This window comes from Protomyctophum bolini (assembly GCF_963924005.1).
Source record: "Protomyctophum bolini genome assembly, chromosome: 5".
NCBI classification, from domain to species: domain Eukaryota; kingdom Metazoa; phylum Chordata; class Actinopteri; order Myctophiformes; family Myctophidae; genus Protomyctophum; species Protomyctophum bolini.
In genome coordinates this window covers 40,737,828-40,753,980 of record NC_137866.1, presented here as the reverse complement: position 1 = coordinate 40,753,980, position 16,153 = coordinate 40,737,828, and the positions used below count along the sequence as shown (strand labels likewise).

The 16,153-nt window shown below is 43.7% G+C and overlaps 2 protein-coding genes across 3 annotated transcripts in view; one reads left to right on the top strand and one right to left on the bottom strand.

The window, feature by feature from the left end:
• The window catches only part of hdac6 (histone deacetylase 6), a 19,198-nt gene extending 10,140 nt beyond the window's left edge, over positions 1-9,058 (top strand). For both annotated transcript variants that reach the window (XM_080763547.1, XM_080763546.1), the window contains exons 17-29: positions 1-138; positions 275-403; positions 697-865; positions 1,055-1,254; positions 1,639-1,831; positions 3,404-3,553; positions 3,701-3,878; positions 4,752-4,834; positions 4,936-5,151; positions 6,085-6,249; positions 7,375-7,521; positions 8,643-8,771; positions 8,921-9,058. The exon at positions 1-138 is cut by the window's left edge. In XM_080763547.1, coding sequence (XP_080619673.1) covers positions 1-138; positions 275-403; positions 697-865; positions 1,055-1,254; positions 1,639-1,831; positions 3,404-3,553; positions 3,701-3,878; positions 4,752-4,834; positions 4,936-5,151; positions 6,085-6,249; positions 7,375-7,521; positions 8,643-8,771; positions 8,921-8,998 — 1,975 coding nt within the window. In that variant the 3' untranslated portion in view covers positions 8,999-9,058. The remainder of the gene's footprint in view (positions 139-274; positions 404-696; positions 866-1,054; positions 1,255-1,638; positions 1,832-3,403; positions 3,554-3,700; positions 3,879-4,751; positions 4,835-4,935; positions 5,152-6,084; positions 6,250-7,374; positions 7,522-8,642; positions 8,772-8,920) is intronic.
• Positions 9,059-10,790: 1,732 nt separating this feature from the next.
• Positions 10,791-12,109, bottom strand: LOC308315126 (P2Y purinoceptor 12-like; the record flags this gene model as incomplete). The annotated part of the gene is made up of 3 exons (XM_080762962.1): positions 10,791-11,207; positions 11,435-11,833; positions 11,927-12,109. 3 exons carry the CDS (start codon positions 12,107-12,109, stop codon positions 10,791-10,793), a joined length of 999 nt encoding a protein of 332 aa, XP_080619088.1.
• Between the last annotated feature and the right edge of the window lie 4,044 nt (positions 12,110-16,153).

Sequence of the window (16,153 nt, the reverse complement as noted above, 5' to 3'; positions counted from 1 at the left end):
TCTACTGGCTGAAGGTGAAGTGTTGAGGGAAACAGACGACGACCTTACAGCAAAGGTCAGCCCTGCCAAGCCTGCTGGACTGACGACCGGTTTGGTTTATGACCCGAAGATGATGGAACATCTTAATATGTGGGACAGGTGTGTGTGTGTGTGTGTGTGCGTGTGTGTGTGTGTGTGTCAGCATTTGTATTGGTACATTTTCCATTCTGTGACTCTTGTCCTTTCTTTCTTTTTTTCTTTCTTTCTGTCTCCGTGTCTCTTTTTGTCTCTCTAGTCATCATCCTGAACAGCCTCAGAGGATTTCTAGGATTTTCTCAAAGCACCAAGAGCTAGGATTGGTTGATCGTTGTCAACGGATACCATCCCGTCTGGCAACCGAGGAGGAACTGGCCATGTGCCACGGGTACGCACAATGCACGCACACACAGGCACACGTATATTTTATACTCTGTGGTACAGTATATAGCTGTGATTCTTCTGATATTAATCTGAACTAGTAGATTAGTAGATGTAAAATAAATTAATAACATTCATCTGAACTAATCATTTTAGATTTGAGAAAATATATTTAATCTGAACTAGTATATGTAAAATAATTTCCTTGCAAAATGTTGTGGGGGGAAGATAAAAACATTAGGCTTTTGTGTTTTTGTAAACATTCGGAGTGTGTGTGTGTGTGTGTGTGTGTGTGTGTAGTTTGTCTCTTATCTCCCTGATAAAGTCTTCAGAGGAGATGAAGGCCAGAGACTTGCATCGCCTGGGAACAGAGTTCAACTCTATTTTTGTCAACAACCAGAGTTACCAGTGTGCCCTGCTGGCTGCTGGGAGCTGCTTCAACACGGCCCAACACATTCTAACTGGGAAGGTAACAAGACAACAAAACACACTGTACGGAACATTCTAACCGAAGAGTTGTGGGGTCTATTTTTACACAACCATGTTGGAACCGTGTGGACGTATGACATCTGTATGAGTATGCATCAGTATGCCTCTATCTGTCTCTCTGACTGTCTTTGTCTCTCTGTCTGACTGACTCTCTTGTCTGTCTCTTCAGGTGTGTAACGGCGTAGCTATCGTCCGTCCTCCTGGACATCACGCAGAGAGAGACACAGCTTGTGGTTTTTGTTTCTTCAACACGGCTGCCCTCGCTGCGCGCTACGCCCAGTCCCTCACTGCCAACGTCAGAGTCCTCATTGTGGACTGGGACGTCCACCATGGCAACGGAACCCAGCACATCTTCGAGGAGGACAAGAGGTGAGGCTGAAACCATACAGTAGAGTTAGGGTTGGGGTCCCCAGCCCAAAAGGTTGATAACTTCTGATTTATGTGACAACTAACCCTAAAGTGTGTTGACTAGGGTTTCATTAGCTTTTACTCTGATCTTACACTTGTATGTCGTTCTGGATGAGAGTGTTGTATAAATGCCTAAATTGTATAATATACAATATTATAAATAGTTATATTATATCTCTCTATAAATGCACCACATCTCTGTAGTCCACGTAACTCGAAAACTGTTCGCCCCACCAACTTCAAATTCGACACGCGTTCCACACTCTCACAGGGTGTCGAGTCCGTCGGATAGCCGGTTGTCCAGAACCAGCACAAGTTGCATCGTTCTCTCTCTCTCTCTTTCAGTGTTCTTTACATCTCCCTCCATCGTTATGACCACGGAACATTCTTCCCCTCCTCCGAGGATGCAGGCTGTGACAGGGTGGGAATCCGCCAGGGGGCGGGGTTTAATGTCAACATTCCGTGGAACGGAGGACGAATGGGAGATCCCGAATACCTGGCCGCCTTTCACGCTGTTGTCATGCCGATCGCCAGAGAGGTACAAATCCTACACTCCTCTCACACCAGAGCTGTTAGGGGGCGGGGCGCGTGTGTGCTAGCAGCCAGCCACCACCGGGCTCCGCCAAACTTTCGTCAACTCAACTGTCACTGCATGATTTACTCTATGTATTTTTTTATTCTATTGTACCAGCGATACGGGTGGGCGGCCGGCTGTGTGCTCAAAGCCCACGGGCCCCAACGCAATTGCATTGTCTGTGTCACGCTAGTTACGCCCATGGTATAGTCATAATCTCTGTTTGTAGTTTAATCCACGTCTAGTCATAATCTCAGTTTGTAGTTTAATCCATGTCTAGTCATAATCTCTGTTTGAAGTTTAATCCAGGTCTAGTCATAATCTCTGTTTGTAGTTTAATCCAGGTCTAGTCATAATCTCTGCTTGTAGTTACTTGCGCAAGCAGAGCGCGCAAGTAATCATTTCGCTTGGTCTCTTCGAAGTGAAGCCAAGTTTTCTTCAACCGTAAGTCTGTGCCTGGTTTGCTGGGACTAGTTACAAGTTACAAGTTACAACATTACGTCATATATACACACCATGTACTCTGGTCCCAGTTCTCAACGATGACGTAATGTTGTAACTGGTCCCAGCAAACCAGGCACAGATCTACGGTTGAAAAAAACTTGGCTTCACTTTTTGGAACCAAGTAACCACAGTATACTGCTAATCAAATTACAACTACATACTCTGTATGTAGTTGTAATGTGATTTGTAATTTGTAAATCTGTGCCTGGTCTGCTGGGACCAGACTACACAGATGACCATATCTCTTACGTCATCACTGAGAGCTAGTCATACATATACACACCGTGTACTCTGGTCCCAGCTCTCAAAGAAGACGTAATGTGGTATCTGGTGGGACCAGATTATACAGATGACCATTTCTCTTACGTCATCACTGAGAGCTAGTCATACACCGTAAGTGTATGCCTGGTTTGCTGGGACTAGTTACAAGTCAACATTACGTCATATACACACAAATTTGAAAGTATTATTACAGAAATTGAAGTTAGAGACACATATTACTCTGATCATGATTTAGTATTAATATCACTATAGTACAAAATGAAATACATTTAAAACAATTGACAATTTACAATAAGTAATAAAATAATTATACTGTATAATATATTTTAATTCAGTTTATATACCTTTTTTTTTCATCACATATCAATGATTCATTTTTCTGTAAAAAAGTAGTTAGGTAGCAAATAGTTACACGTAATGATTATACATTTCAAACGTTCCTTCACAGAGATACTGAGATGTGATAGTTTCCAGCGGTCGAAAGTACTTGCGCGCTCTGCTTGCGCACTAGTAGGCCATTTATGGCCTACTAGTGTGCAACAAGCAAGTATGCACTCGGCAGAGTGCAGTTCTAGTTTAATCTAGGTCTAGTCATCATCTCTGTTTGTAGTTTAATCCAGGTCTAGTCATCATCTCTGTTTGTAGTTTAATCCAGATCTAGTCATCATCGCGGTTTGTAGTTTAATCCAGATCTAATCATAATCTCTGTTTGTAGTTTAATCCAGATCTAATCATAATCTCTGTTTGTAGTTTAATCCAGATCTAGTCATCATCTCGGCTGGGTTTGATGCAGCGAGGGGAGACCCCCTGGGAGGGTATCAGGTTACACCTGAAGGATACGCCCACATGACTCATCTCCTCATGTCATTGGCCGGAGGGAAGGTCCTCGTCATCCTGGAGGTATGTGCTCCTGCGAGGACACACACACACACACACACACACACACACACACACACATGCAAGATAGTCAGTCTACCGGTGATGACAGAGATGAGACTATTTACAACCTTGCTTCTTTTGTGTGTGTCTCCCTCTCTCTCTCTCTAGGGGGGGTATAACTTGCAGTCCATCTCTGACTCCATGGCGATGTGTACCAGTGTGTTGCTAGGAGACGTCCCTCCTCCTCTAGCAACACCTCTGCCCCCCCCTCACCAGAACGCTGTCATGGCGATTAACGAGGTCATCCGCTGTCACTCCCCCTACTGGTCATCGCTGCGGATACACTGTGAGGACTGTGTGTTTATGTGCCAAAATAGGGCAACTAGAAATGCACTCTGTCGAGCTGCCAACTTGCGCTTCGCACACAGTGCTGCACTGCACAGTGCGCAAGCAGAGCACGCTACTTATCTCCGACTCTTGTCAACTTACCGTTCCTCCCTCTAGAAAATATAACAAAGATGACACCCATAAACACTATCAGCATCCATGGACTTCCCAATGCAAGCTTCTTTGGCAAAGGCGTAAAAGGAAACGGACACTATCAGAATCCAGGGACCTTTTTAAGTTATATTTTAGTTCCAATTTACAATTTAGGCATTTAGCAGACGCTCTTAATCCAGAGCGACTTACATTAAGCAAGAACAAAAGCATGGGAATACATCACATAAAAGCATATAGTTCCCTATATATACGTTTGAAACTCAAATTTCTTACGTCATCCACATATGTCCGTTTCGTTTATAGATAAACATACATAGTTACGTCATCACCCAATCCCTGATTGGCCGAGCGACGCCACCAACACACGGCCCCAATCCAATCGGTCGAGGGGCCACCGACATATGCAGCAAGCTGCCAATTTACGCTCTGATTAGGCGAACGACGCGACCAAAAACACACAATCCCTGATTGGCCGAGCGTGTCATCGGGAATTCACAGTCACGGATATACGCGGAAAACAGTACTTGTGGTCTGCTCGTGCAAGTGATAATGAGTTACAGCATTAATATACATTTCACACTTTCACAACTTCAAGTGTGTATATATATATATATATGTATGTATGTATCTATGTATACTTCTTCCTGCTCTCGTTATATTTTATATTTGTTATTCTTCCCCCCTTTCTCTTTTCTCCCTCCCGTTTCTCTCTCTCTAGTATCAGAGTCCATCCGTTCCTTGTCCACCCCAAAGCATCGTGGGAAGCGTGGTTCTAAGGGGAAAGGCAGGAAGTCAACACAGGTCAGTCCAAACTGTCTGTCTCTCTGACTGTCGCTGTTGTGTCTGTGTATATATCTGTCCTTCCGTCCGTCTGTCTGTCTAATCATGATGTTGTGTTGTAGGACGGTGTCGATCAGCTTTTGCAGGGATTGGCCAGCCTTGACATCAGTCAGAGTACTTCATCCAATCGTAGCCCTGCATCCGTCCCGGTGGGGGGAGCCAGACAGAAGGTTCGCCCTCCGACTCGTAGAAGCTCCAAGGAGGACGAAGTGAAGGCGGAGTCTGTTGACGTGACCTCTGAAGAGAACCAATCAGCTGTCAGCATACCTCAGCCTCAGGTTGTTGTCACCATAAAAAAAAATCACATTTGTTTGCAACAACATCAAGGAAACTTGCAATGTTTACAACGATGTTTCCATGCTATGTAGCTATGTAACACTGTTTCTCGTTTCCTCACGGTGCAACGTTTTCCAACAGTTCCTCACTATGGTGCATGTTTTGCGATGTATGTATGGTGTTTCTTGATTGATTGATTGATTACTTTATTTGTCAGAAATGTAAACGGCACATGGTACAGTAAGACATTAAGGCTAAAAGGATGACACATAAAGGTGCTGGATACTTATTTACATTGTGGTTCTATGAATCTATTAAAAACAAATCACAATAATATGTCATGTCATGTCATCAACAAATTCGAACACTATATGTACAAAGGAGATGAACATGTTAAATTAACACTACCATCCACTCCATCAACTCAGCAAAAGTAAACATCTTTTAACATTTAGAGGTGGCTGTAGCTGAGGGGCGTAAAGAGGCCGTCTGGTAATCAGTCACAAGGTGACCTTGTAGGTCTGTCTACAAGGTGACCTTGTAGGTCTGTGTACAAGGTGACCTTGTAGGTCTGTCTACAAGGTGACCTTGTAGGTCTGTCTACAAGGTGACCTTGTAGATCTGTCTACAAGGTGACCTTGTAGATCTGTCTACAAGGTGACCTTGTAGGTCTGTCTACAAGGTGACCTTGTAGGTCTGTCTACAAGGTGACCTTGTAGATTGGCTAAGATAATTAGTGTAGAGTGAAAACCTGAGGGGGCCTAGTATAGAGCTCTGGGATACTCCAGTTAATTAAGTACATAGGGTCGTAAGTGGTTGAATTCTCTTGAAGTATTGCAGAGCGGCGTCGTTCATGTGTCGGGTGTAGTTGCAGGTGACAACATCACAACCTATGTATCGCATCATTTGTCTGACTCTCCCGCTCCCCTTCCTAGGCTGTTGCCACGACAACCTCAGAACCTGTTGCCTGCTGCGACCAAGTGGTTTCCGGTGGATGCGAGGCAGAACCCGCTGAAGAGCAGGGGGCAGAGGGAGCGTGTGGTTGGTCCAAACCTCCAACTGCCCTGGAGCTGATCTGTGGTCAGCTCATGGACGACGGGGTACTAACGATACATTTACTGCCCAAACCTTTCATTTGTATGGGTTGTACAGTGAATATGATTGTTGTTTCTTAACCCATTTTGGGGCGGGAACCCCTTTTTGTATTTTAAACATTGTTATAATTTAGCTATTGAAAAATAGCAGATCTACATGGATGGGTCCGATTAATCGATTAATCGATTATCGTTAATAGGACCCGAAATCGATTATGAAAATTAATAATCAATAATCGTTTTTTTTTTCTTTTTTTTTTTAAATTAAAATCTGTTGGAAAGGCAATATTGTCATCCAAACAGGATATAGGGCTATAGGCCTACCAAAGTGTGCCTGGGATGTGTCTGTGTAGCTGCATGACTGACAGGAGTGTGAGTGGAGATTGATTCCAATCAAGATACAGGTTTGGAGGATTTAGCAGGTGTTGGGAATTTACCTAATCAGGCCTAGGCTGGGGTTGCTATGGTGATCAATTGGCTCAACACTGGACCAGGGACCACCAGTGGTCCTCATTTAAAAGATGGAGTTAGTAACCAAATGGACCCTTATTAACTTAAAATTATTGTTAATCAACTACTACTAATCAGGGGTTCCCAAACATTTTTGACTTAGGTACCCTTTGGGGGGAAGATTTTTTTTATTTGTAGGGTTCAAATTAAATAAATAAAAATTATTAAAAAAAAAAAAGCCCCCCCCCCCCCACCAACGATTAATCGATTAATCGTTAATATTGAATTATACAAATCGATTTTCATTTTGGACACATTTACACACTACAAGCTCTTATAGGTCTGCTATTTTTTTTAAATGTGGCGCAAATCTTTGAATATATATTCTTTCAAGGTGAATGTTTTTAACTCGGGTCTAAATGGGTTATCCTTTCCTACATTTGTCTCTCTCTCCCTCTCCCCCATCCTCTCTCTCTCTCTCTCCCTCTCCCCCCCCCTCCTCTCTCTCTCTCTCTCTCCCTCTCCCCCCCTCCTCTCTCTCTCTGCCTCTCCCCCCCTCCCCTCTCCCCCCTCCTCTCTCTCTCTCCCCCCCCCCCCCCTCCTCTCTCTCTCTCCCTCTCCCCCCCTCCCCTCTCCCCTCTCTCTCTCTCTCTCTCTCTCTCTCTCTCTCTCTCTCTCTAGAGCACCATGCATGTGGTAGAACCACTCTCCTGGTGTCCTCACCTGGATGCTGTTAAGCCCCTCCCACCTGCAGGTATTGACATCTTCCTGCCGTGTCAGGACTGTGGCTCTGAGACCGAGAACTGGATCTGTCTCATCTGCTACCAGGTAAATGTCTATCCGTCTGTCTGTCTCATCTGCTACCAGGTAATGTCTATCTGTCTGTCTGTCTCATCTGCTACCAGGTAAATGTCTATCTGTCTGTCTGTCTCATCTGCTACCAGGTAAATGTCTATCTGTCTGTCTGTCTCATCTGCTACCAGGTAATGTCTATCTGTCTGTCTGTCTCATCTGCTACCAGGTGAATGTCTATCTGTCTGTCTGTCTCATCTGCTACCAGGTAAATGTCTATCTGTCTGTCTGTCTCATCTGCTACCAGGTGAATGTCTGTCTGTCTCATCTGCCAAGGTCCGACGTTGATGTTTTTGCCATTAACGCAAGTTTCTTCAAAGTACTATTTTGAAGGCCTACAGTAATTGCTGTAACTATGCCAATAATCAAACTGATACAAATGGCTTTAAAGGCTTTCAAATGGCCAGCCAAATGGGTTAACACTCCGATTGCCCGGGGTTATTTAATCATAGCGCCCAATCGATTTATAGCAACGGAGCACTTTTACAGACGGACCGAAAGTTATACCGGATGTGGCTGGACCAGCTAAATGTAGCCAAAACACTCTAAAGGCCATCGACAACAACGGGAGGCATGAACGCGACTAGGAACACAGGATCTTTTCTTAGAATCGGACGGGATGATTTAGATCCCGAGTTATTAACGCTTTAAGATTTTGGTTGTCGTCGGCTAAACAGGGGGGGGGACATTTCCGATGATGTCCCACTGTTGTGCAACATCGAGGATTGCACAACAGGCGCTCCTAGGCTGTAGTGTAGAGCGATGCGATCGGTTTTCATATCAATAAACTCAGTCTTTTCGTCCTGGCGCTGGGTGTTACTAATAGAAAGGACGATGAACTTCGTCCTGGGCGATTGGGGTGTTAACTTACAGGTGAATCCCGGGCCGTATCCTCGAACACAGTGCGATGAAATTAATTATAACGGATGCGCTTGCGAGGCAACTAATTTAAAAAAATATATATATATTTGACAATCGATATGTTTGTCTTGTGTGCACCAGTGATTTAATTTGAATGATATGACGATGATAACTATACAGGGTTTTTTAGGTGGTTATTGGACTGACATTTAAATGGCTACTGTGTGTTACTGTAGGTGTTCTGTGGTCGCTATGTCAACGAGCACATGGTCATACATGGCACAGTGGCTGAACATCCCATAGTCCTCAGCTTTGCAGACCTCTCTGTGTGGTGCTACTGCTGTGAAAGCTACGTGCACAACGAGGTAGGTTTGTGGGTGTGTTTGTGGGTGCGTGCGTGCACGTGATGGCCAAATCAAAATAACATTTTCTTTTACAAAGAACTTGATATCAAGATTGTCATCATGACCTCGTTCGTCTGTCTTTCTGACTGTCTCTCTCGCTCTCTTTCTAGGTGTTGTTTGAAGCCAAAAACTCTGCTCACTGTGCCAAATTTGGAGAAGAGATTCCTCCTTTTTCCCGAGAGGGGTGAGCAGGAGTGGAAGGAGAGAGAGTGTGTGTGTGTGTGTGTGTGTGTGTGTGTGTGTGTGTGTGTGTGTTTGTGGGGGGGGGGGGGGGGATGTATGTACGTAAGTCAGACCTGAGTGAGAGTCTCCACATCCTAGTTACCTTGATCCGTCTGCCTCAAGACAATGTTAACCTCTTAAACCGTAGCATCCATATTCTGGGGGAGAACATTTGGTGAAAATATCTACAAGCTCACTATGCTCACTAAGTGTCGCAATGATGTGAGCTTCTACATTGCCTATTTTCAGCAACGTTATTTAGTGTAGAGCCCTTGGGAATCCGGCCAACAAATGTAGGGTTTAAGCGTTTAATAAATGTGTCGCTACGGAAGTTAATGCCAGCAGTATTGGTGCTTTGTGGGAAATCCAGTCCAACCAAATGACTACACTGTCCCACAGAAAGGGAAAAAAAATCATACAAAGGTTGCATGCCAAACAAAAAAGCAGTTCATATATGTATGTTGACTATGTTCATATTGTTTTGTACACTCAGATTGTTTTGTGTACTCGTTTCTGTTGTACCAGCACATTGTGGCTTTATTTTATTTTGTTGTTCATTCCCTGGTCATGTGACACATTGGTCACATGACATCTGCCACCAGGAGAAAAATGTTATCTTATTCATTTTTTCCTTCCACCTGGTGAATACAGATTGATTGTTTGGTGATTGGTTTGAGAACAAGTCTGTATGGAGAGAAAATACTGTAGATGTGACAAATGACTGTTGACAAAAGCTATTAATAATAAAACGGTTTAAGACATTTGGAACCGTCTGTGTTACAGGGACAAACTGTCTCTTTCTGACTCTGTAGGACAGTGTTGTTTGTAGGTCAGACAACACTGTAATTTTTGTCTGCAGGACAAAGACAGACAGTCAGTGATATTTGTCTCTGTAGGTCATATTGTTCCAAATGTCTGAATCTGTTATCTTTTCTTTTATTCTTTTAAGTTATTTAATTGACATTATATGCAGTTCATAAACGTTGAGAATATATTCTGTGCAATATTCTGTTGTGGTGGTTTCATTATAAATGTAATTTTGTACATTTTTACAGTTTCTGTCTGGTCCTTTCTTGTGGCCCCTGGAATAATTTACAGCTTGGCTGTAAATGTAGTGAATGTTTACTCGCCACACACACCACACATGTCCACAAAACATCAAGGACTGAACAGTTTAATCAATCAGTTTTTATATAAATTAAATTATAAAATAAATGCTTACAATTCATTCTGAAATAAACTAAATTTTAAGATACCGGTACAGTAGTATACTCCACATTATAATATGTTAATCAACCAGAGTCCCAAAATTATGTTGTATAGGGCCCAGGCAAAGAGGACAAGATAGTCAATGAATAGGAAAGGAAATGACATGTTTTTCACAGTGAATTGATATTCTACAGGTGTTTTATGAGGGCTATTATTTTGTCCACTGTGCATACTCAAAAGGTCTATTGTACATTATATGTGTATTTCCAGACATCCTGTCAGCAGCATGTAACTGGGCGTACGTGGTAGGTGTGTACTCTATTCATGATATCGGCTAGCATTGAAGAAGCGAGAGGGATGGGGACCTCTTTCCAGAGAACAGCTCATTGTATATGTACACTCTTTTCTAGTAGACTGTGTTGAAGATATCAATGGTTTAGCGGCAGGCTGGAGTGAAGAAACCAGCTCTAAACAATAGTGGTTCTGTGTGTCGGGTCAGGTGGAGTAGGAGCAGGAAGTAACCTAGCCTCGTGGTTTGCGAAGTTACGTTTAACATCCTCTCCTGTCACACACTGTGACACACATGTCCATGTTGCCTTGTGGGAGGCGCTTGCGGCTGAGTGTGGCTGTCAGCTTCCTCCGGAATGTCTTGCACAGGAATATGTAGATGAGTGGATCCAGACACACGTTCATGCTCGACAGCCACACGGTGGTCTCATAGGTGATGTCGATGGCGTTCCGTGCTGTGCAGTGGTATGCTGTTTTATGGTTCCATGTGTAGGGAACCAGGGTAAAGTGGGAGGGGGCAAAGCAGATGAAAAACACTGCTACCACAATGAAGACCTTTGCTTTGACTCTGCGACTGGTCACTCCAGAGCTGCTGGAGGCTGTGTATGATTCATAAACCTTCCTGCTGATGAAGGTGTAGCAGACCAGCATCAGAACCAGTGTGCCCCAGAACACCACCTGGACCCAATACATCAATAGAAAGCACAACAAAACATTCACTGAGATGTCAAGTGTTTTACTTTTACTTTACACACGCACACGCACACACACACACACACACACAGCAACCACTTTAGTTAAGAACAGCGGTGCACAAACTGGTGTAGGAACCAAACAGTATATGTGCAGAGAACCAAACAGTATCCTGGCAGAGATAATTACTGTGCAAAGTTTAGAGGTGTTACCTGAAGTAAGATGGAGACTGCTTCTTTCAAGTGCCTCCTTTGGTCATGCCACATGGAGTAACAGTTCGGTATGCCTCTAGAGAGCTGCACTCTCTTGTCAGCCAGGATGATGCCTGGGAGCCCTAGAGATAACATCACCACCCAGACAGTTGCACTCAGCACCTTACCAACCCTGACTTTCTGCACAGCATATCTCCCAAATGGCCGGACTATCTTCAGGTAGCGGTCCAGACTGATGAGACCCAGAAAAAGTATGCTGATGTACATGGACAAGTAGAATAGTTGGACTGAGTATCTACAGTAGAAGACACGCAGGGGCAGGGAGCCCACACTTGCTTCATTCAGCAGAATCAGCACCTTCACAGGGATGGTCAGAGTCATGAGCATGTCAGCCACCACCTGTTGTTGAACAATCATTATTATTCATCACTATAGTCTCTGTTTCTATCTTGCACTGACAAATACATTTCCAAAACAAATCCCTTCACTCACCACATTCTTTAGATAGACCACAAACGTGGATGTAGTGGGGATGTTGTAAAAGATCCATGCAGCCAGACTGTTCAGTACCAGTGCCACTAGAAAGAGGACACTATATAGACAAGGGAAGACCACCGCTGTCACACTGGTATCTAGAACACACTCAGTGGAGTTATTGGATGTTGTGGTGTTCATCTTCACAACCTTGAGTCTAAACCAGTTCAGAGAAAGGATGAAATGAACAAAACAAAAAAAGAAATAAAATAGAGGACAGAATGGGGACAAAAAAAACAGTAATAATGATGGATGGATGATTACATATACATGCCTTCCAACTATAAAGAGTTACTAAATGCTCATTTTAGTTTTAGTTGCATAACATAACAGTAACAACATAGACAATTCTCAACCTTTTCTGGACTAGTGACCCCCATCAATATCCAGGTTCCTTGCCCCCTCCACACCCAATAAACACACATTGATGACACATTTTATATTAAACTGGACTTACAATGTGTGGTCTCTGGAACTAATGAGTGGCTGTGTTGTCACAATCCCAATGCGTCTGCCAGCCTTAGACCTCTCAATGGCTGAAACAGATATAGGTTAACTCAACATAAATATTCTGATTCTGAACATAAAACAGGATGTTCTAAGCTTCCTGATCCAACTGTCTTGTAGGCCTACTGAGAGATTTGATCTGCCCTGTGGGTGTTCACCTGCCTTACAATACACAGTAAAACAAAGAACATTTTAAACATGAAATTTGACCAAAATTAAAACACAGTGAACTTCTTAACTTGTTTAACACATTCATCAAACATTTATGGCAGCTACAGCCACCATGAGGTTGATTTGAAATGTTTGGCCTATGGTGAGTGCGCTTGCAAAGTTTCATGCTGTTCGCTCTGGCGGTGACCAAGATTAGCTGCGCACAGATTTTCGTCTTAATCTCAAATCCTCGTTTTTCATAATTTTGACCATGGACTGCATTTTAGATGTTTTTTATCCCATTTTTAGACGCTCGTTTAATAGCCCATACCAAAAATTCAAAAAACGATGGGTTATAGCCCATGTGACACTTTGCATTCCACACTAACATCAACTAGCACAGAAAAGCTTTGTTGTAGTAACCAGCAGTTAGCTCAGTGTGATGAGTGGCTGTGCTTGTGATCCACAGGTCCAGGGTTCAAGTCCCACATTAGTCATGTGGCTGTGTGACACTTTGCTTTGCACACTGATTTTCAGAAGGACAACTTTAAAGCAGCACAGAAATTCCCCATTATTGTGTGTCTCAATGGCCCAGTGGATAAGTCAAATGATATCCGTAGTATACCTAGTAGAAGTGTGCCGGTTCAAACCATGACATCCATGTTCAAGGCCTGTTCCTCCTACAGCTCAATGCTGCAGTAATTTGAATTTTTCAAGGGTTGAATAAAAAAACAAAACTCAAAAGCACCAGGAGACATCTGCTGGATGCCCAAAGGTGCCTTGGCGTAATGGTGTGGAGCGCTTGACCTGATGCCTCTGCTACAGACAGTTGGCCGGTTCAAGTCCCATGTCATGACATCAAAGTGCTGGAGGACCATCGGGAGTTCCTCCTACAGCTCAATGCTGCAGTAATTTGAACTTTTCAAGGCTAGAATAAAAAATAAAAACTCAAAAGCACCCGGAGACATCTGCTGAATGCCCAAAGGTGCCGTGGCGTAATGGTGTGGAGCGCTTGGCCCGATGCCTCTGCTACAGTCAGTTGGCCGGTTCAAGTCCCATGTCATGACATCAAGGTGCTGGAGGACCATCGGGAGTTCCTCCTACAGCTCAATGCTGCAGTAATTTGAACTTTTCAAGGCTAGAATAAAAAATAAAAACTCAAAAGCACCCGGAGACATCTGCTGAATGCCCAAAGGTGCCGTGGTGTAATGGTGTGGAGCGCTTGGCCCGTTGCCTCTGCTACAGTCAGTTGGCCGGTTCAAGTCCCATGTCATGACATCAAGGTGCTGGAGGACCATCGGGAGTTCCTCCTACAGCTCAATGCTGCAGTAATTTGAACTTTTCAAGGCTAGAATAAAAAATAAAAACTCAAAAGCACCCGGAGACATCTGCTGAATGCCCAAAGGTGCCGTGGCGTAATGGTGTGGAGCGCTTGGCCCGTTTCCTCTGCTACAGTCAGTTGGCCGGTTCAAGTCCCATGTCATGACATCAAGGTGCTGGAGGACCATCGGGAGTTCCTCCTACAGCTCAATGCTGCAGTAATTTGAACTTTTCAAGGCTAGAATAAAAAATAAAAACTCAAAAGCACCCGGAGACATCTGCTGAATGCCCCAAGGTGCCTTGGCTCAATGGTGTGGAGCGCTTGACCCGTTGCCTCTGCTTCAGACGGTTGGCCGGTTCAAGTCCCATGTCATGACATCAAGGTGCTGGGAAGGACCATCGGGAGACGGTGCTCTCTCCCCCTGTTTCCTGAAAAGTAACGGTTGGGGGTTATGCCGTACGATATAGGCTATAGCCCACGGTCCAAAATGATGAGAAACGAGGATAACTTTTTTTTTCAAAATTTCAAAAAACATGGGCTATAACCCATCGTTCTTTTTCATTTATTCCGCAATTTCCGCAATTTCCATTTCCGCAATTTCCGCAATTTCCGCAATTCCGCAATTCCGCAATTAATTGTAACTGCTGGTTACTACAACACAGCTTTTCTGTGCTAGTTGATGTTAGTGTGGAATGCAAAGTGTCAGTAAAGATTTGAGTATGTCGGGGTTCGAACCGGCACACTTCTACTAGGTATACTACAGATATCATTTGACTTAACCGTTGGTCCACTGAGGCACACAATCATTGGGAATTTCTGTGCTGCTTTAAAGTTGTCCTTCTGAAAGTCAGTGTGCAAAGCAAAGCATCACAGAGACACATGAATAATGTGGGATTTGAACCCTGGACCAGTGGATCACAAACACAGACACTCATCACACTGAGCTAACTGCTGGTTACTACAACACAGCTTTTCTGTGCTAGTTGATGTTAAGGATCCGGAACAATTCTCTCTGTTTTACCCCTGCCCTTATTGGCCGCCCAAAAGCATGCAGGTGTGGTATCTATATTTCATGATATTCATATATAAGCCATGTTAAAATGTCCGACTTATACATTTGGTCACTGTGCTAAGGGCATGCTAAATAGGTCAACTGTCACTATCTGCAGTCACTGTGTCTGCAGAGGCCTGTCTTTGATATTTAAAGTCAAGGTGTCGTGGGCCTTAGTCAAGTAGCTTGGCCTGGCCAGGTGTGATAGGGAACTTAGCATTCTATTGTATCCAGGAGAGACCTTTGCTTACCAAGTGGCAATATGTTGATGAATACCGGTATGTAAAGTTTCAGTCTCCACCTCCGTATATCTGTGTCTATGCAAAAACACTGTATATATGTCCTGTAAAATGCAAGGTTTAGGGAGTCTTAAACTGGCCGCGGCAGCGGTTCAGTACGAGGGAGTCCCTGAGCTCCAGGCTCAGGGACAATGGCGAAGCTCTCTGTCTTGGTCTCGGTTGCAATAAAATGATCGACTCTACACTACACTTCAGAACACTCTCTGCCTGCCTTCATTCGTCCGGTGCTTTTGACTACAGCCTACAGCCTGCCGTATTGCTTAGCCGTTTCTGTCTCAAATAGATAGAATTATAGTCAGTGTAAAGGGAGAAATTACACGACACAGGCTCCCATTGGCCCGTGAGTTCCAACCTCTCGGCCGACGGGAGATTGCCCCTGTGTTTCGATCGCGTTGCCACGTCTGCTCGTATCAAGCCTGGCTTCGTCCACTGAAAACGTTTTTATTTCGGGAACATTTTTCTGATTTTATTTGACTTGATTATGTTGTTCTTATTTGCTTGTTGTACTGTCCTGTTTTAATTATGATTGATTTTATTGTGTCACTGTACAGCACTTTGTAACATTGTTAAGAAAGGTGCTTTATAAATAAAATTTACTTACTTACTTACACAAGGCAGGTCGCTGGTTTCCGTAGCAAAACATGGCAACGACCCAGTGCGTCTCACAATGTTGTGATTTCTCTGCATGCATGCAATTAAAATGAATGACCACTAGGTGTCGTCAATGCACAGCGTCTGATCAATAGTTGAAATGTCAATTTTGATTGATTGATTGATTGAAATATTTATTAACAGTTTGCAGAATTACAGTAGGCCTACATTTCAAGCACAAACTCAATACAAAGACTGTTAACTGT